The following is a 20,432-nucleotide window of genomic DNA, read 5'->3' as shown; positions in this document are numbered from 1 at the left end:
TTCAAATGATATTTAGCACATCTATTTCTATCAGAAATCTGATATTCTTTATATGCTGAATAACTGTTTATTTAACTTGTAATGAAACTTGCACATTCACTGCAAAACAGATTGTTCAAAGGAGCAGTGGGATCCATGACTTTCCTTGGCAATTTAAGAGACTTATATGTGCAGGAAATTTCTAGAAGGAAACTAAAGCTAAAGTGCACATCATACAAATGCAATAGTTAAAGTGTTGTGTAGAATATCTTAAATTTTAATACAGGTGAAAGCCAGGAGTTTAATGACATTTGAAGTTTAAAGAAAAAAAGAAAATCTCTGACTTCTTTGTTCTTTCTCAGTTTGGTTTATATTGAACATAGTCTTGATGTCCCTTAGTGCTCCAACCATCAGTGAACTAATCAGTCCCATCTCTCCCCACCCAGCCTCCATTCTGCTCAGTTTGTAGGGAATTTTCTGTGGAAATAGAAAGTTGCCACCTATGTTTAATTTAGAAATCACTGTAAACAATCTTCCTGTCTGCCAAAAACAGACATCTACCAACACACAAATACCAAGAAACCTGTGTCCTGATGGTGAGAACAGCTGGTACTCATTTTCACCCTCCCTACATGTTCCTCCAAAGATGAGACTAAATGAATGTTTCTATCATTAGCTAAACCAATTTATTCTATTCATTCTACCTTCAAAAAGCAAAAGTCTCAGGTAATTCCTTGGGTACCTGCAGGACGTATCAGTTCTGGACATATCACACACATTCATGCCTAACGACATTTAGAAACCATTTCAAATACTGTCATTCCCTGAAAAATCATAGATGTGTTGTCTATGAAAAGATATGAAAACCATATATGAAACCATAAATATTGATTTCAAAGCATATAATTGTTTTTAACCACTTTCATGCTTTTTAAAAAGTAATTGAAAGCCTTGGTTATAACCTATCCTGCCTTTTCCTGAAACTTAGTGAATTGCCAGGTGATTCAGTAGAGCTGTTCCTACCCAAAGTCCCTTCAGAGGCAATTCATCCTTCATCTTTCTGCCAGAAACCTGTACTGACCCACATCCTCTCCAGCAGCATTAGGCACCAGCCTAGACCTTAAAACACAGGACCACAGGACCATGCAGCCACTATTAGGGCAGCATCAGTGCAGATTGTGTTTCATTAAGGCAGCTTCAGTCTTACTGAGAAAAAAAATATGTATTTCACTGGCTCTTTTTTTAATGCAGACCTCCAGAGCAAATGTTAGCACTGTTCTTTACACCCTTTTCCTCCCATTATACCTAAAAGCTACATTTCAACAGTGTAGCTTTGCACAGCCATTGAGACAGCAAAGCAGACAGTACAGAATCAGTCAGGTTTCCTTGTAGAACCTGACATAGACAGGAGATGCAAAAGAAGGTTTTCCCCAATCAGTTCTTTTTTTAGAAGTCCACAGGCTGAGCTAGAAGAGATAACCAAACCATTGATGAAACGCAGACTTCAACAGAACACTAAAAATGCTGCTGATACTCAGTACTACTGAGGGTCACACAGCACAGCTTGTTGCTTTTTTCTAAAGCTTTAAGTGTTATTTATGCCACCTTAGGCCAGAGTCTCTTACCCAAGACCAAGGGGAGCCAGTGGGAGTCTCTGGATGATCTTCCTCCTCAGACGACATCCTGAGTTGGTAGTTTTTCCCTGTTCTTCACGTACGCTGCTAAAGCCACTGTTGGTTTCTGCCATATACAAAAAAGCTGCCTTCAGATTTTAGCTGTAGACAACAAAGCTCCAGAGAATATAATTTCGCAGCGATCATGTTCTTGCTAATTTTACCTGCCGAAGTTCTTGGAAGCACAGTCAGAGCAAGAAACCTGAGCTCAGTAAACCAGAGCACACTTTCCTTGCAACTGACTTCTCAAGGGCTAGTTCAGTCAAAAGGTTCAGTGAAAAATTAGAGCCTGAAAAACACAAATTCCCTTCCAATTGGTATCCTAACTTTCATATAAGATTTTATGGTCAGACAGTTTACTGAGTTAAAAGTTCCAGAAACAGAATACAAGGAATTTTTACTGCTAACATTTTATTACTACCATTGATCATATTTTGTATGGATTTTAATAGTTTAATTTTTTTTTCAGGACAGGTTCTTGATGCCAAAATCTAATTCTGCCTTTCTGTACAGCTGCACAACTCCACAACTCCACAACCGTAACTGTATGAGTGAGAAGGCAGCATAGCTTTCCTGTTCCTCTGTAAAATAATATTTGAAAGAGGATAATTTTCCATTTGTTCCTTTTGGTTTTCTGTTTGTGCCTAGTTTGATACCAGTATGTAGAATCCACACAGATCCATACAGATCACACACTATTTATTTATCAGATAAACTTGTCCTGAATCTTTTGAGACTTCTGGCTCTGTCAGAGAGGACCTTCTGACAGCTGGCAGAAATAGCAGCCTTGCCACCAAGATACAGCCTGAGGTTTTGTGTCCAAATGACCACTAACTCACAGCTATGATAGACTTTCACATTCACAACCTGTGGCTTGAATTTTGTTATTTATCACCCCTCTGCTTTTAAGGCATCTGGCTGCAGTAGCTGGGGAAATAAAGTTGCTGTCAAAACCCCTGAACCCTTCTGTTACTGGTCTGGCTTTGGGCAAAGGCTTCTAAATCTTCCCACTGTTATGTAATGAAATGGGCTATTTATAGCATCTCACTGCTGGAGAGTCCTAGCATTAACTATGAGCTGATAACCGTTATCAAATGAACAAATATGTCCAGCAATGCTTCCTACTTAACCCTAGGCTATACGCAAAATCAGTGAGTAGGAAAACAACCCATCAGTGGAAAAACACTGGAAATAAGGCATAGAGTAGAGAAATAGCCTGTTGCCAGCATGTGGTCTCTCACCACTGTGTCACTAAGTAGGCAGAATGTAAAGATAGAAAGGATAAAAAGTGACAGTCCTCTGTGCAGCCCACCAGGCATTGTCAGCTGGAGGATTAGGGTATCACAGGCCATGGCTGGACAGTGTGTTGTTTTCAACAGCAACATCAGCATCAGCATCAGCTGTGCTTGCCTCTGTCACCCTCCTTATCCCAAAATACAACATGCAAGATTGTTTGAAGTCTGAAATACTTTCCTAAAACAATTTATTCTGAGGTCTCAAGAAAAGCTGTGGTATTCCAGCTGAGAGTTCAGTTCATCACTGCATGGAGTTGCCTTTAAAATTTGGGAGTATAGGGAATGAGTGTTATTCCTGTGTATCAACCAAAACTAACACAGCTGCCAAAGTGCTCTGAATGCCTGGCATGGCAAAGGAAGTGCCAGTTTGTATCACAGGACAAGCATTACATTCAGGCAACCCAGTTTCAGCTCACTCCAGTTGCTCACTGGGCCTACAGGGCTCTGCTGGGCTCCCTCAGCATCCCTCCAGTACTGTCGCACAGCCTGCAGCTGCTGGCTCCAACCTGCTCCTGCTCCTGAAACCCTGGCACTGCCCCACTGCAGCCAGTCCCTGATGGACTGACTTTCCACCTGATGGGTGTCTTAGGATCACAGGACACTGATGTGAAAGGCATCTGGAAGGGATCTAATCATCAGAAAAAAATATCCTTATTTAGACTCTTTCACACTTCACATTAGAAACTCTGAATCTGAAGTGGCTCAATAGCCAAGTCACCCTCAAGTTGTAGAGGAACTCTTCGAAGAGAAAGTAACACAGCACTTGAGTTACCAAGATGCTCAAGTTACTTGTTTCTGTTGTACACCAAATGTTAAGACAGTAAGCACAGAAACCCATTTATTAGCTATCTGACAAATCACATTTGCTTTCTGGAACAATTTTGGGGAAGGAAATTCAATACAATTCTTCTCATTTCAGATAAACAGGGAAATGCCACACCTAATGAATTTCAATGGCATTCCTGCCCTTGCTGAAAGGTCTATTCACCAAATTTAAAAGATAGGAACCACTGTTTGTTGGAGTAATTTTCCACTGTTCCACCCATTTCTTCTGATAAATTTTCTTTCAAGCTGTGATGGGTATAACAAGTATAACAATCTATCAGAAATAGCTTTAAATAATTGTAATATTCTGCATAATGTTTATTTATCCAATTCTTCAACAAGTGGGCATGCGTCTTTCCCAGCACACTGCATTCCTGAAGCCTTTGTCATTTTCTGTACCATCCGATTTCAGGAACTTTCTGCTTTCACCAGGAAGCCCTAACAAGTGTGGGCATTTCTCCTTGGCAACATAGCTGTATCCAGTGCCTGCTGTTCCTTCTTGCTGTCACGCCCACACAGCCAGGCCACAGTTTCTTTGCCTTCTTCACAGTGTTCCCCAACTACCCCAGCAGCTGCTTTCCCCTCACTCCCTTCCCATTTTTGCACTCTCAGGACTTCACAGCTTTGTTGCTACTTCCCCATTTGGTGTTTTCAACCAAAGACAAATGTGGAATAGTAGCTGACACAAAATACACAGAAAATGTTCTCAGACTCACAGTTCATGTAGTCTTCACTTCAGTTTTTAGATTCCTCCTCAGCCCATAGCCTCTGTGACATCCTCTAACAACAAGTTTCACTGGATAATTATACACTATAAAGAGAAGTTTTGAGGTCAGTTTTAAACAGTGTCCTGTTATTTCACTACATGACACAGGTTAAAGAGGAGCGAGTTGCTTTTTATAAACAGCATTTGCAAGTGCTGGATCATGAGAAGGAAAAAAAATTATAATCACTCCAGAATATTTAAATATAGAAATATTAACTCATGGTAGCCTCTATGTGAACTTTCTTTTGCTGAACTGATAACTGTCATCTTATTTTTAATAGAATAATGAATAGAATATTTAAATATAGAAATATTAGTCCATGGTAGCCTCTATGTGAACTTTCTTTTGCTGAACTGATAACTGCCATCTTATTTTTAATAGAATAACTTTTCAACTTAAAGAGTAATTTAAGATACTTTTAAATACAATCACAACTCTACTGTACTGGAACAGCATCACTCTCTTAAAAGAGTTGCTTTTCACATTACAGTAGTTTCCATGGACAAATCTTATGGAGCTGTTTTATTTTCTTTCTGTAAAGGCTTTTGTCTCATAAACACCTATGGAAATATATAACACCATGTATATTAGGAAAGCTATATTGAGAAAGCAAAATCTACCTAACAGAAATGCTGAGTCATAACTCTCCTGTTTTGCATCTCCTGCAGAGGTGAAGTTCAAGATGCTACAAATTCAGACTAAACATGATTTTAGTAGGGGACTTAAGAAGGGTACACAGGGCTGCCAGCCTGCTCCACCACAGATGCCATCTTGTCTGGGAGAGAATTTTGAGATTTATGACTGATAAATAAACAGTATTTACAAGAATAATTTAAAGTCTAGTAGAGAGAAATCACATCAACATAAAAGAAAATGTTCTATGTGTGTATGAAAGTGTATCTTATGATGCAGAATCAGCCCTGTGATTACTGCAATAACCTCTGAGCCAATATCTGTTCTCCTAGCTGTAAATTGTTCTGATAGGTAGCAACAAGTAAAACCCCACTTTCCTGTCAGTCCTGTTGCCTCTAAGTGTAAAGAATACTGTTTAATTATTGTTAATGATGCCAGTCATGGTTTTCCACGGCACAGCAGCTCACACTGACAGAATAATACTCTGTAGTATGTTCAGCGTTTAAGTGCATAGTCAATACATTGGTCATGTAGCAAGTGTGGAGAAATTTCCTTCTGTTTATATTCCTATGTAAATCTAAATCAAAAATTTTAGTTTCCTTGAGGATTTTAATCAAAGCCACATTTATGTATGAAGCTGCTTTATGAGGTCTTTCTTAAAATCATGGCAGTTGACTCCCAATGCCTTTTTCTCACAGCACAGGAGTCTCACTGTTATATCTGACACCTCACCACTTCCTAGCCAAATAGTATGTCAGCAGTGGACAATGTCAGCATTTGGACTATTGCCTCAAAACTGCCAGAGTTGTATCCTCCACAGTTATCAATGGTTATTTTGGGAGCTGTCAAAACAGGACTGGAAATGTTATAAAAGCATTTACAAACTACCAGAACCACTGAGTATTCTTCAGGTGTAGTCTGGAGCAAGGATAAGGGACAGGAGAGAGTCACCAGGCAGAGGATGTATGGAACTAGTTTTACTTTTCACTGAAAAGTACTTCCTACTTAAGGAAGTAGAAAAAAAGGGAAGATTATGGATTTTTTTTCACACCAGTATATCCACAATATTTCAGTGGTAGCTGATGAATTATTAAGACTGGTTGCTGAGGGGATGATGTGGGAGAGGAGGACTGTGGCAGGAGGGTGGAAAGGCAGCCTGGCAGCTGGGTGTGGTGTGTGTGGTGAGAAGCTGTGCCATGGGGCTGTGGGTGCCAGGCAGTGTGCAGGGCTGTGCTCTCTGGGCAAGCCACGCATGGCAGAGGGATGCCAGCAGAGGTTGGGCTTTATGGTAATTGCAGTGCTTTACCACCCTGAGAAAAAGCTCTGGCACAGTCATTTCCGGCACAGGCACTGTGGTTGTGGCTGGGGGATGGACCCCAGGAAGGAGGGATGGCTCACAATCCTCACTCACCCTCACAGCCAGACCAGAGCGGCAGCCTGTGGCAGATAGCTGGGTCCTGTTGAGCTGGGTGCTCATAACACCCACATGAATTCCAACTTCCATAAAAATCCAGATTCTTTCACACTGCACATTGTCCCTGCCCAGGGTCCTTGTGCCCCTGCAAACACATTCTACTGCAGCCAAGAGCTCTACTTGCCCCCCAACTTCTTCCATGCTGCTGGATCCATTCATAGCCCCCATTTCACTTGCTCTTCAATTTCTACCCTGTAGAGCTGTCCCTTGACCCATCCTTTGGGTTTGTTGTACCTCTTTCTTTTTGTGTGAGTGATACCTTCCACCACAGTGTCACAGATACAACCTTTGAAAAGCAACCCCCTCACAAGCGATGTTTAGCAACTGCTTTTAGATGCAGAGTGGGAGGTGAGATCTGTACATTCCCTATCACCACAACAGGAGGCACTTGCTAGGGTGGGATGAAATCCCTTATGTCCTCTAGTGATTAGATACCAGATATTAGTGTTTAAGTGCTTGTGAAGAGCTCTTTAACAGAGAAGATAGGATGGTAAGAAGGAAAATAATGTCACCTTTCCAATAACCTTCTCTATATTTGGACTCTGTCTTTGATAGAAGCTGAATCATAAACTACTTTCCTCTCTGACAGACAATTCAGAACATGCTAATAATACTATCCGCAGGTGATAATAGTGGATGACTGAATCAGAAAGCATGGAAGGTGCTAGAGAAGAAGGCAGAGGCTATAAAAAGTTTGTTTGCTATCACATTGTCAAGTGAATCCACAGAATGCAGAGTTCTGCTTTCTTGCCACATCCAAAACCAGAAAGGAAATGCTTAAAAGATTTGTGTGCATAATGGGCATGGGCCAGGTTTTCTCACAGAGATCACTGGGACTGAAAGCCAGTGATTCCTGCTCACAAAAGAAAGACAAGAGAAGAGTGGAGCTGGGACCTGGGTTCCCAGCCCTACATATGCACATATAGTAAAGAACTATAGCACCAAGGGTTGCAGCACAGGATGCCAGTCCCAAACAGATTTGCTTTAATTTATCATTATTATTTATCTGTATTACTTTATAACCTCAGAGTCCCAGCTGGACACAAAAACTACACTGCCCTCTCCATGAAATCTTACATTTTAGGGGGGCTTAGCTTGTAAACTAGGTCAGGGATGAAGAAACTTTTGGATGGAGCTCTGGAAGCTGTCTCTCCCTGAGTCATCCACCATAATTTTTTGGCCTCCTGTGAGGAAAATGCTATGTTTTCCTACCATGTGGGTGCATAGATGCTCCCACAGCATGACAGGAAGTACCTGCATTTTGGTCAGAGTAAGGGCATAGCTGGTCTTATTACAGGAAGTACTTGCCAAGACAATGGGCTGTGCACGCAACTTTCATCACACACAATTGCTCATAAACATAGTCCATGATGGAGAGTGATTGCACTTGGTCACACAATAGACACAGGTCTGCTGAGGCCAGGCCCTGGGACTCCTATCCTGTATACAGGACATTGTATGGAGAAAAAGGTTAACAAGAAACAACACTCAGGAGTACGATGGCTTCAAGTGACTATCAGCTGTATTTTGTCAAAGTTTTGAAAACTTTGTGGCAAAGGAGAGTGTTAAGAAAGGACATTTTTTTAAATTTATTTATTTTTTATTACTTTGTACTTTAGGGCTTTTTTAGTTTCTTGGAGAAAATGGATGTCTAAAGACTGACAAAGCAAATATCAGACCTAAAACACAGAAAAAAATTAATGGACACTTGGTATAAGTTGTTTAAATATTTGGTTACAGGAAAGGAAATTTCAACTCACTGTCTTTCAGTCTGAGTTCTTGCAAAAATCCTTATACCTTTGTTGTGTTATGTTGTAGGCCATTAAGAAGTACTGTATTCTCTCTTGATCAGTTCATGTCATTCCTTAATTATCTTAACACCTTTCAGCCAGTGCTTTTCCTCTGTTTTTTTTCCACTACAAAAGTGTGTGTACTTATTGGTCCAATACATCTCCAAGACAGATGTCCATGCAGCATGAACTTTATTTATAAAGACATAAATGTCACACTTTCTTAAAAAAAGTTTAAATTAACTAATCAACTGATGAAAACTAAATAGTAATACTATTTACATAGGCCAATGCTCACCTTCCTTCACAAAACTTAAAGTGAATTCTCACTCTGAAACACGAACAATAAAATATAGAAGCACACTGATTGCCAGCAGTTTCCTTGTAGATAGCAATCCACATCTCTTACAGAATTCACAACTTACAGAACTTATATTTTCTCTGAAAATTAACCTAGATTAGCTCTTTGGCACAGTCATACCAATGCCTGCATTTCAAGGCCAGTGCTGTAACAGACTCAGCCACCCAATGGCATTTCATCTGTATAAAGCCAATGATCCCTCATTGGTATATCCAGAAAAAAAGGCCTGCCCAAATATTAGATATCCTCTGACAATGTCTATACTCATCCTTCCTACACCTTGTCTGAGTGACATTAACACTGATTCCATAAAGACAAACAGGAAGCTTGCAGCTTAGACAGCATTCCCAAACACCTAGACAAAGACAGTGACCACTGATTTAACATTTAAAGCGTACGAAATGCCTGGTGCTGTTCAAAAACACGTTTTTAGATTTTCACCTGAATTTCTCAGCATTGTAATCTCCATTTTCTCACTCCTTTGAAGCACCTTGGCAAGAAAATATCCCCAGAAAGTGTATTGGGAGCATTTTAGAACCATTTCATAGGCTTTCCTGAGTGCACTTGCCTCAGCTTGAAGTCTACAGCCAGTCTACAATTTAGTCACAAAACATCACTATTCTAGAAATAAATCACTTACAGGTCAGTCCCACCATTTCATCTCTTCAGTTATTCAAGTTAGTAACAGTTTCAGGTTTAAATGTTCAGATTTCATTTTACCATCTACCTTGTCAACTCTCTTCCTTATGCTAATAAAACCAGACATATAATTAGTCTTCTACTCCAACAGTCCTGCAAGGTAAAACTATCCAGTGTGGCACTTATTCTAAAAATTAAAGCTTTAAATGAGTTCCTACTGTTAAAGAACTATACTTTACAAATCTTCATATAAAAAGTCTACCTGGATCAGTCAGAAGCAGTGTACTACAGAACTGTACTAACTCCTGTTGCCCTCTGCCGACTGTTTGATAAATAAGACTTGTAAACCAGAACCTGCTTCTAAATTTATATTTCCTATTTCTGTAATGTGCAAAAAGTTTCCTAAACCTTTTCTTTATGAACTTGCACGTGGTCTTCTTTGTCACAGGAGAAGTGCACTCATTGAGCTCTCTTCTGCTATGAAATGCTTTCCACCATGTAAGTCTCTGTGTCTCTATCAGGAATTAGGGATGACTTCCATCAGAACGTTAAATTAGAAAAGTCACGTCAATGTTTGTAAATATGATCTTAAACTGTCTGATTAAACATCATTCTAATAAACAACAGAAAACAGTCCTGTTTCTGTTCAGAAAGCAGAGCCTCTCAAAAGTAATTTCATGAGATGGTGGCAATTAGTGTCTTGTGTCATTCCGGAAATGTGTCTCTTTTCAGTTAAATATGTCGTCCAGTCAGGAAGAAAAGTGGTCTGTCCTCTTTGGCATTGGCAGTCTGGAATTCGTCCCGCAGGCGGAACTGCCATTCGTCTTCCAGCTCCAACCGGACAACAGTCTGGCGGAGAGAATTGCGATCCTGGCAAATCACACACAGGGTGGCACCTGGGCAAACAGTTCAAAAGAAACTCACGTGAGTATCCCCTTTGTTCTCAGATCACTCACCTCCCACCACCCTGCATGGAGAATTCTACTCCAGAAGTTATAAATGGTCTTGGGAGAAAATTAAGCCACTTAGGTAGGACTTGACGAGAGCTATGTTCAGCCTATTGTCAGGATCTTCTTGTGTAACTTGAGGTACTTCATAATCATCTAGTAAACAGGACTAGAAGCACTTTCCATGATCCTTAGGGTAGGAAAAGTAAAACTGGCAGGTCTAAGGAGGTCATGATGGGTCCTGACAGCAAACCAGATAAAAGCCCTACATCCATTCCTGTTGTAGCCCTCCTGATCATTACCTTTGTTTCACGAAACCCTCAGGCAGCAAAACCCACATGGCAATCACTGTGATGGCTGACTAAGCTCTTTGTGCTTTGCTGCCCAGAAATGGTCTAAATGTGTCTTTAATACTAATCACAAATTTTAGTGGTTTTTGGATTGGTAAACTCATGTGCTGGCAAGAAAGAATCTGGTCTATGTGGCTACAGACACAAGCAAATCCAGAATGCCAAACTAAAAAAATCATACTTCAGTAAGCAATGCCAAGTGTCCTGTCTGGCATGCTGATAACCACTTTAACTTGCATTCATTGCTTCTGAGAAAAGTCCTCCTTTAAGAGAAAATAATTACCTCACCAGCATACAGTAATCTAAATGAGAAATGGTGAGGTAAGTGGTAATACCCAAGACCAAAAAAAAATCTGTGAATATAATAAAAAGAAACAAGACATGGTGTTTAATTCTTATGTGACAGGTTAGAAAATGAAAAACTGCCAGGGGAGATGGAGAAATCCCAAAGCAAACACACTTTATGCTACGTGATATAAAAATTGACTGGTTTATGCAAAATGAGACTGACTGGTAGCCTCTGTTTTAGCTGCAATGAAGAACACAGCAGTTTATAACAACTCTGCCAGTTTCAGGAGGCACTAACCATGGTGCTCTTCTCCCAGTGACAGTTGTAGCTCAGAGAAACAAATTCCCAGAGCACCAAATGCCTAAGATAGCAGCAGAAGGATTCAAAAGGAGTTTGCAATGTGACTGTCTATAACACAAGTGGAAGTTGTCTCCACTGCTATACACTATCATAAGGTTTACATGGAAAACCTGGGTATCAGGAATAAATCTTAAATAAGCCAGTTTCTATTTCTAAAAACAGAAAATAGATTTTGACAGAGGCTTGTCAATCATCCATTTTCTATTGAAATTTAGAAAAGCTTCAAGAACACAGTAGGCAAATGCTTCATGCATAAATCTTCAACACTCAGTTTTCAAACAGAATAAGGAGTTGTGCACATACTTTAGTCATGGTGATATGGATCTAACATTCCATCCCACTTAGAAATCTGCAGAACTGATAGCACTGCTATATATCAGTTTAGTACAGTGCAGTGCCAGCATGATCAAGCATCAAAGTTGGGTGGGACACATAAAGACAAATATGAATACATGCATATACATATATATGCATATATATTAAATAAATATGTGTCCTAGGGTGGCTGTATGATGCCTTTATCCCCAATCGTCTGCCCTGTTTATGTTGAAGTCTTGTTCCAAGAGTGAAAGGAGGAGGGAAGAAGCTCAGGGTTTGTTTTCAAAAAACTCACTCCCTCCTCCACATTCCTGCTCCGGGACGGTGTTGTCTGCGGACGGACGGACAGCGAGACAGAGCTCTCCTTTGCTTTTTCCTAGTTAGTTTTAGCTAGCTGAGGCAGAGAAGTTCCCTGGACTGTGGTTTTTTTCCCTTTCTCTGGACCTGCTCTGGACTGAACACCAGAAGAGCATCAGCAGCTCACATCTGTGGCCCAGCGGGCCGGGTCTGGGCCGCGGCATTGCCAGCGCCGGAAGGACTGGTCAGAGACTGAGTGAGCTGAGCTGCAGCCCGGGGAGGGGGGGATTTGCTCTGAATGTGTCTCTCTTGGAGTGGCAAGAAGTCTTATTGTTTAATATTGTCTAAGTTCTCTTGTGTAATAAACAGGTTTTTTCCACTTTTTTCCTCCAGAGGTATTTTCTCCCGAACTGGCTGGGGGGAGGGGCCAATTGAATCTGCTTTCCTAAAGGAACCCTTTTGTGGGGGGGAGGGGAATTCTTTCCCCAGACTTGCCCTGAACCAGGACAAGTACAATATGATACATTTAAAACAGAGATAAAATAGATTTGCCTCACATTCTCTGAGACCATGTCACCTAATTCTTTGTAATAAAATTATTGCAGCTCACCTTTAAGAAAATGAAACTTCTTCAAAAAGCTAGCTACAACAAAGGAGTCACAGAGGTACAGCAGGAGACCACTGAATGTCAAACCAGAGGAACTGATATTCAGAGAATGAGGCCGAGAACTCACGTAGCAAACTGCAATCTGATTGAGAGAGGGTGGAAAAAAATTAACATCTTTAGAGCTTCCATATGAAGCTTCCAGTATCTGCACTTGATTCAAATTCAGACTTTCTTTCCAACTCCAAATATTGTGAGCTTTATAGTTCCTTCCAAAACATAGCACTACTTGTTAACAATATACATAAGCACAATTCATAATTATGCATTGTTACTACTCATTATTATTATAATCATGAGGCTTAGATGTGATAGAGTGTGAAACAGTAACTCCCCACAACCATAATGCTGTGACCTGCCCAGCACATTTTATTTATATGTGAGTAAATATAATAATTCTACATTCTGGAAAAGGACCATTAGAAATTCCAAATTTCATTTACATTACAATAGGATTACTCAAGTTAGTAGAGTTATGCATATACATGAATTTATGAGGTTTCCTCTTGCCTAGTTTGTTTTTATGGCTACTCCTGAAATCCACTAGGAACGGGAATATTTACAGCACTCTTTCTGGATTTATAAATTCAGATTAAGGGAATCTTCTGCACATGGCTTTGTTTCAAAAGTGCCACTGTACTCATACTCATCTGGCATGGATCAGCATGATTGAGTGGAGAAGGAAGGCTGAACCTCAGTAGCTAAGACTCTGTACCAAGTATGCCTAATCCATATTCCTTCAATCCTGTTGCATCATATTACAGTTCAGGCAGCAATTCCAGAATGAAACTGAAATCATTTCATGTGCTTAATGGGTTGGAGTTGAAAGGATGCAATGGATGAAGACAGTAACTGTACAATGCCCTCCCACAAAGCTTGTTTTTCCAAACATGGTGGAAACAAAAGTCTAAGAACCCAAAATGTTGTGGGAGCAGCATACATGGGAAGGTTATTACACAGCTCTTTGGAAGAGAAGTTCAGTAAACCCAGAAAACTGAATTTAATTTGGTATTCAGTGAAGAGATAAAATCAGTCCCCTCTCTCCTGAACCAAACCACCCTAGTACCAAATTTCTACTGACATATTTGAGTTGAAGTACAGCCTTAGATCCAGACTCATCAGAGAGAGCCAACAGCTCCTGAGACTTAATGTCAGCTTCTCCCATTCCCACTGGATGTCTAGTATTTTATTCTCTGCCTCAGCTTATCAGTCTGAAGTGAACTAAAACATCTGTATATTTGAAGTGCTTTCTAAGGGTTATCTAGTATTTGTAAAACCCTCTTGTGGAAGAAATTTTCTGTAGGAAGAGCCAAATTATAGCAGATTGAGAAAACACTTCACAGACTATATTAGTATTTTTAGGACAATTCTGGGATTTCTCTCCATGTACTTTAGTTGAAGCCTCTGACAATATCTCTATGGGACTAAGAATTCAATTTTAACATTATAGGAATGTACCTGATTCTTCAAAGGATGTGTAACTATTATCATGGAATACATCAGTAACCCATCCAAAACACAGCCTATGCATTTCTAGAGCTACTTGCAGATTGTTTTTTTCAGTACCTGTGGTCCTAAGTTAAGGTAACAGTCCACAGATAGCACTGGATGGCTATAATTCTTCAGTGAGAGAGGGAAGAAGCGATGGCTGTGATACTGGAGATACTTTTCAAGAAGCAACTGAGCAGGTGCTGCCAAGAAGGTGTGCTTGCTGTCGGGAGCACAAATGTACTGAGCAGGGGAGATTGAAACTGGAGTGTCAGATACCTGTGAGGAAAAAATATTTCTCATACAGATCAGTCTTAATCAATCAAGTTGTACTTATGTGAATTCTGGTTTGTATGAAATACATCTCTACCCTACAAATCTAAGTTTTACATAAGAAGAAAAGTTATTCAGCAAAAAATATCTGCTACTAAAACAGTTTCAGTTTCATAAAATTATATTTGTGTTTAGAGTCTTTGAGGTTTCTTCTTTGAACTCAAAGTACTCCTGCATATGAATTGACATGAAGATGAGCAATTCTACAGCTGTAGATAAAATCCACATAGTGAATGGTTACTTCGATTGCAAAGAGACACTTTACATGTTTTTTTTAAGTTTTGAAGGAAAACTATAAAGGAAAGTTGCATTTATGACAAGAATATTGTGGATTTCAGAAATAAATAACTAAAAAAAGCCCCACATGGCAGGCATACCCCATTACTGGCAATAGATGATGCACCAAAATACTTCAGTTCTCCTAGTTAAAAAAGAAAAAAAAGGAAAACAGAATTTTAACAACAGTGCAACAGAGGTCTCAGTTCCCACCTTAGACTTTATGTGGAAGGATCGTTGTCCTCCTACTGCAATTTGCTTTTTCATGACATTGAAGTGGTTGAACCGACAGATGAGAAGGCCAGCACTGTGGACACGCAAGTTGAAGTCAACATCATCACATGTAAATCTGGAAAGAAAAAATCATAGCAGGTCAGAGGAATGTTCCTCATCACACACTGACAAATACAAGCACTCAGAGCCTTTGATCAGCACCATAGAAAGGATAGGTATCAAACATACTGACCCTCCACCAGTGCCTATCAGTAAGGGAAAGGGGCTTCAGCTTTCTAGCTATAAATTAGGCTAGAATCAGTTTGAGAAGACCAGAATGAGGGAGGAAAGCACTTAGGAAGGGAAAGGACCAAAAGCATAAAGTGGAAAGGCAGTAAATTGCTAAGGAAAATACTCAGGAGTTAATTTTTTTTTTTTTTTTTGCCTTTTACTACAATAATGGAGTCTTAAGAAATTGCTACATACATTACTACCCCAAATATGGTCAAGGAAATTTATTCCTTTGATTTCCAAGGAAATGGATGAGGCCTTACATTTGATTTATCAAATGTACAGAAGTATCTGACTACTTATTTTCCCCTCAAAATATGAATAGCTAGCAATTTTTTCAATGTTCCTCTACAGAACCAATGTAATTTTATTTTAGAAATGAAGACTATTTGAAGGCAGGGAGTCTTTATACAAGAGAACTGCTGAGACAAGGAAAAAAATAAGCAGAATGAGGCCAAATATCCCTGAGCTAAATTTGACCCATTTTAAAAATATGAGGGAACAGAATATAAGGTAAACTTCTAAAGCTGACTGAATTCAAATACTGTCATCTCTGGAAAATTCAGACACAGTTCTCCATTTTGAATATATTTATTACAAAGGAAACAGGATGATGTGGAGAACCACTGGATTGACATCCAGGGCTTGAATTTAAGCAAACTGATCAATCAGTGCAACAGTCAACATCAGTGAGAAACATGGCATTCAATTATTGGTTTTTAAAGTTTTGTCTTTGATCTTAGCAATATCCACATGGTTATTTGATATCCCTGACTGTCACTGTCTCTGGGTTTTAAAATGTACCTTTTACCTTGCCCAGGCTTGGAATGCCATACAATACTTCACATTCAGCAGTACCCACACAGGAACAATGAACCTCATGGGGTTCAAACACAGAGAAAGAAAATGGGTGGTGTGATGTGACATTCCTGACATTGTAACATTGTTGCTTGTACTCATATAATTTTGCTTTATTGTCACTGTCTCCATTTGCCCATCATACATAAGGTAACATGCTCAGGCAGCCTGGGAGCACAGTCCTCTACTAGGAGATGCACAGGGGTAAATTTGTTCTTTTAAGATGTCAATAGAAAATTGACAATAGAAATATAGATCATCTGTTTATTCACAGAATAATGAATGCAGAATGCTTCCCTGCAGTTATAAGTGAGCTTGGACCTCAAAAGATATCTTCCTTAGTTAGCAGAGTTCTTCTGAAAAGCACAGTGACTGATGTTCAGTTACCTAAGTGTAGCTGTGTAGAGCCATTTTTATTACCTGGGCTATCCCATCCACCTTACAGAAAATCACCCATTTCATGTCACACCTGCCAGCCCCATATGGATGTCTTCCATATTCTAAGGCACTGAAAGGCCAGTTTCAGACAAGTGAATCCCACCTCTACTGATATATATGCACTTCATTCTGCTGTAATAAATGCATGTCCCTCAGAAATGGGGGAAACCCACAGTTTATTTCACACAGATCAGTGAAGTTCTGTGAGACTATGAACCAGTTCTGTTAATTGTGGTAATGCTGTGCATGACAAAATTGTAATCTGATATATCCTAAGTGGGACAATAACTGAAAAATGGGATTTCTGAGACAGCTGAATGTGAGAAACAACCAACAATGTGAAGAAGACTTATTTATTCCTTTCTTCTGATTGCCCTGATGAGCACACGTGGTATGCTGCAGTGTTGTGCTACTCAGTGTAAAAAGCCCAGATACATTTATCAGAACGAGATTTGGTTATGCACCATCCATACATTCCTGTTTCCTTTGGAAGGGAGAGCAGTTAGGCAGACAAGAAGGGAAGCACATTATTTACCAAAGGCCACTTGGAGTAGACCAGTACTGCAAAGTACACTGCTGTCTGTGTCTATCCTGTCACTTAGTTATCACTGTTTTATTTGGAACTTTAGAAATTAAAGACTTTTTCCAACTTCTGGCATCCTGGGAAGGATTTGAATCACCAGTAAGACAACAAAATCTACCTGTATGCCATTCACAACCTCCCTAAAAATAACAAGAGCTTTGGTAAAACTTCCTTTATTTGGTTCATCACCTCTGCTGAAAAGTGCTACCGATTCACTTACCTGTTCTGATTGTACTGTACATTCTGTGTCAGATCCACATTCAGCATAAGGAAGTCATGCACATGGCAGCAGGAAAACGGTTCCTTGATCTCAGCACTATTTGTTTTACTGGACCATTTCCTCATTCCAATTAGGGCATAATGAGTGACATTGGGAGTTGCTTCAATGTGTTGCAGAATTTGCTTCAGGGAAACATTCCTTTCAGTCCATGTATAGTCACTACAATAATTATGAAAATGTGTTAATTTTAAAATATATAGGGAACACTCAGAATCTCTTTCAGCTGAAGAGCAATTCTTAACAGTTGGAAGATGTTATGACTTTCAGATAGATAACTTCAGTGTTGTCTTACTTTACTGTATTTTTTTTTGTCTCTCACTATAGTTAAAATTAACTAGTGCTTATGTGGTGGGGACTGGTATGACAGATCTGAAACTAAGTCTAGATCTCTCAAAATATTCACTCAGATATGCGAACTTTTAAAGTTACCTAGATATTATTCCAATGAATCTTGAAGAGTTGTTGACTTGTGCCATAACTTAAGCACAAAGTATTAAGATTCTTCTAGCCCACCCCTAGAGTATATAAATCTCAGTTTTCATTGAGTGTCATTCTCTCTGAAAGTTTGCTGTAAATTCTGCATAGTCTGTTCATGGAATAGCTAAAAATATCTAGCACAAACAATATTCTAAAGCAATGAAAACAAAAATGCTAGTTCAGGGATTTGGGGAACTCATAAAGGAGACACACAGACTGGGACTGCCAAAAAAGCCAAAGGAAATCAGTTACACAACTTACACAGAACTGTCATTTAGCTTCCCTAGAAAAATCTGGTGAAAAATGGACATGTTGTCCAGTGTATCAGGGAGTGTTTACAGAGTCTGAAATCTGCAGTCCAAGTAACTCTAGCTTCAACAGCAACGGCTGCAGGGCACATAAATCCTCAGGGGACAGGAATGAAAAACAGGCACTACACTATGTGCCATGCAAAGACAGATACCTAGGAAAGGACTCTCCTTGGGCAAATATAATTCTCTGCTTGTACAGGGTAGAAGTTGTAGTGTAGCAAACATAATTTCAAAATTACATGCAGAGAAAGGTTAAAAGAGATGAGATGAAAAAGCATATATTACACTATTTACCTTTTCCTGTCTCCTGAACAATCAACTTCTACTGCATTCCACATAACACAGGAGTCGTCTGAAATGACAATGAAAGGCCAAATATCCTGGGGTTTTATCCCCAGCTCTTCCTGCCGATTCCGTTCAAGCTCCAGGTTATGATAAGACAACTCTTTTATCAGGAAGTGTGCAGCACCTGAAACCATGGGCATAAACCACCAGATTAAAAATAGGGGCAGAAACTGTTTGCTTTGAACTCAGAAGCCTTTTGAAGTGAGTATTTCTGCACAGACAAGAGTATAAATCATTCTGAACATTTTAACCCCACCACTATCCAGAGCCAACTTGCTTTGTCATTTGCCAAGCAAGTGACTTAAAGAACATTGGCAAGGATGAAAAATGAGGCCTGACTTCTCTAATAAAGATTTTCTAGTGTCTTAAGGATTTAGTGACTAGTTCTCTTCATGTGAAAATATTAGCATCTCTTAGTGCAGAGAGTTAGAGATGTTGACTGAACATCCAGCTTTCCAGTGAACAACACTGGAAATTGTCCCTGATGATCATCTACTCTGAATGTTTGTCACTACTGCTGTATATAAGTTATTCCAACAGCACAAGCAAAGGGTTGAATATTTCACAGATGTTACATCAGCAGAACCTTCCTGAGGGATGTACCCAACCAGAGCATCACTGCCCATGCAAATAGTATGCAACTTATTTCCACAAGGAAACAGAGTCAGTAACTCCATCTGAGTTTAACACCCTCAGCTTCTTTCAAAGACAATAGAAGAGTTAAGTATTTCTAGGGTGCAACTCAATGAGCTTGTTCTAGGTGTCCTGGATTAAGAGAAGTGTGTCTTCAGCTGTGACACATTGTCCTCAGAGGGAATCCAGATCACCAGATCAGACATCCTAGCTGCAAGCTGTGGGTCTACATTTCACTGTCAAATAACAACACCTAAGGACCCAAGCTGTGTGTCCACATTTTTTAGAACATTTTGTTATGCTTACCTACTCCAGCACTGTTGAAAATGCTTGGAAGAACAAGCATGATGTGGTTGGGCCAATACTTCTTATATATGGCCATTTCATACTCCTTGACAACTAAAACATGCAAATGACTGGCTCCATCCATTGCATGATATAAATTGAAAAGTCCATGTTCATGACGGCCAGTGGTAGGAGTAAAAGTGGGGCTTTTTATGTAATCTTCACTCTGTAGGTAAAAAGAAGTGTGAGCTTCTGTATTAATCCAGAGAGAAAAAGGAGCAATAGATTCTTCAGGGGAATAAATCAGATCCACTAACACTAGACAAACTGACACATTTTAAACTTACTTGATAGGAAAATAAACAACTTTTATAAGAATTGGAAAAAAGAAAACTCTATCATTTAGCTTATTTGACCGATGAGAGTGTGGTGGAATGGACAGGACTGTTAACCTTGGCCTGCCAAGTGCAGAGGTACCTTGAGGATAGATCTGGAAGAGGATTTAGGTCCATATGATATAGGACTGTAAGAAACACCTTACTCCAAAACTGCAGTAAACTCTTCTGACTGGAGCAAGGGAATAGAAAAAGAAGCAAAGGGACAATAGTCCTTAAATGTCAAAGCCTCAAACCAGTGGCAGAAGCAAGAAAAGAATCCACAAGGACCCAGTGCACAGTTCTGACCATGTAGGCAAGCACAAGTTTACTGGGTGAGGGAGAGCAGGAGATGTAATTCTTACACTGCTGTTGTGTTGCTGTCTTGGTTCTTCTATTTAAAACTTGAAGTAGAGGGTGGTATTGATTTATTACTGTTTATTGTAAGCAGCTTATTTTCTCCAGGATAGAAGTGCTTCTGCTGTTCCACAAATTGCTTCAATACTCCAAGCAGTGTGGCCTGAGCAAAGCACAGCTTCACCTTAGACATGGGTATCAGGAATCTCTGTAAAGGTCAACATCTCTG

The 20,432-nt window shown here is 39.7% G+C and overlaps 1 protein-coding gene across 1 annotated transcript in view; it reads right to left on the bottom strand.

Moving 5' to 3' along the window:
• Nucleotides 1–9,791: 9,791 nt before the first annotated feature.
• Nucleotides 9,792–20,432, bottom strand: part of GREB1 (growth regulating estrogen receptor binding 1) — an 85,668-nt gene continuing 75,027 nt past the window's right edge. The window contains exons 27-33 of the mRNA XM_053974340.1: nt 19,494–19,698; nt 18,504–18,678; nt 17,362–17,580; nt 14,972–15,107; nt 14,228–14,428; nt 12,608–12,746; nt 9,792–10,332 (exon numbers count right to left, since the gene is read on the bottom strand). Coding sequence (XP_053830315.1) covers nt 10,169–10,332; nt 12,608–12,746; nt 14,228–14,428; nt 14,972–15,107; nt 17,362–17,580; nt 18,504–18,678; nt 19,494–19,698 — 1,239 coding nt within the window. The 3' untranslated portion in view covers nt 9,792–10,168. The remainder of the gene's footprint in view (nt 10,333–12,607; nt 12,747–14,227; nt 14,429–14,971; nt 15,108–17,361; nt 17,581–18,503; nt 18,679–19,493; nt 19,699–20,432) is intronic.

Source organism: Vidua macroura, chromosome 3 (assembly GCF_024509145.1).
Source record: "Vidua macroura isolate BioBank_ID:100142 chromosome 3, ASM2450914v1, whole genome shotgun sequence".
Lineage (NCBI taxonomy): Eukaryota > Metazoa > Chordata > Aves > Passeriformes > Viduidae > Vidua > Vidua macroura.
The sequence above is the reverse complement of the archived record's forward strand: the minus strand, read 5'-3'. Positions and strand labels throughout refer to the sequence as shown.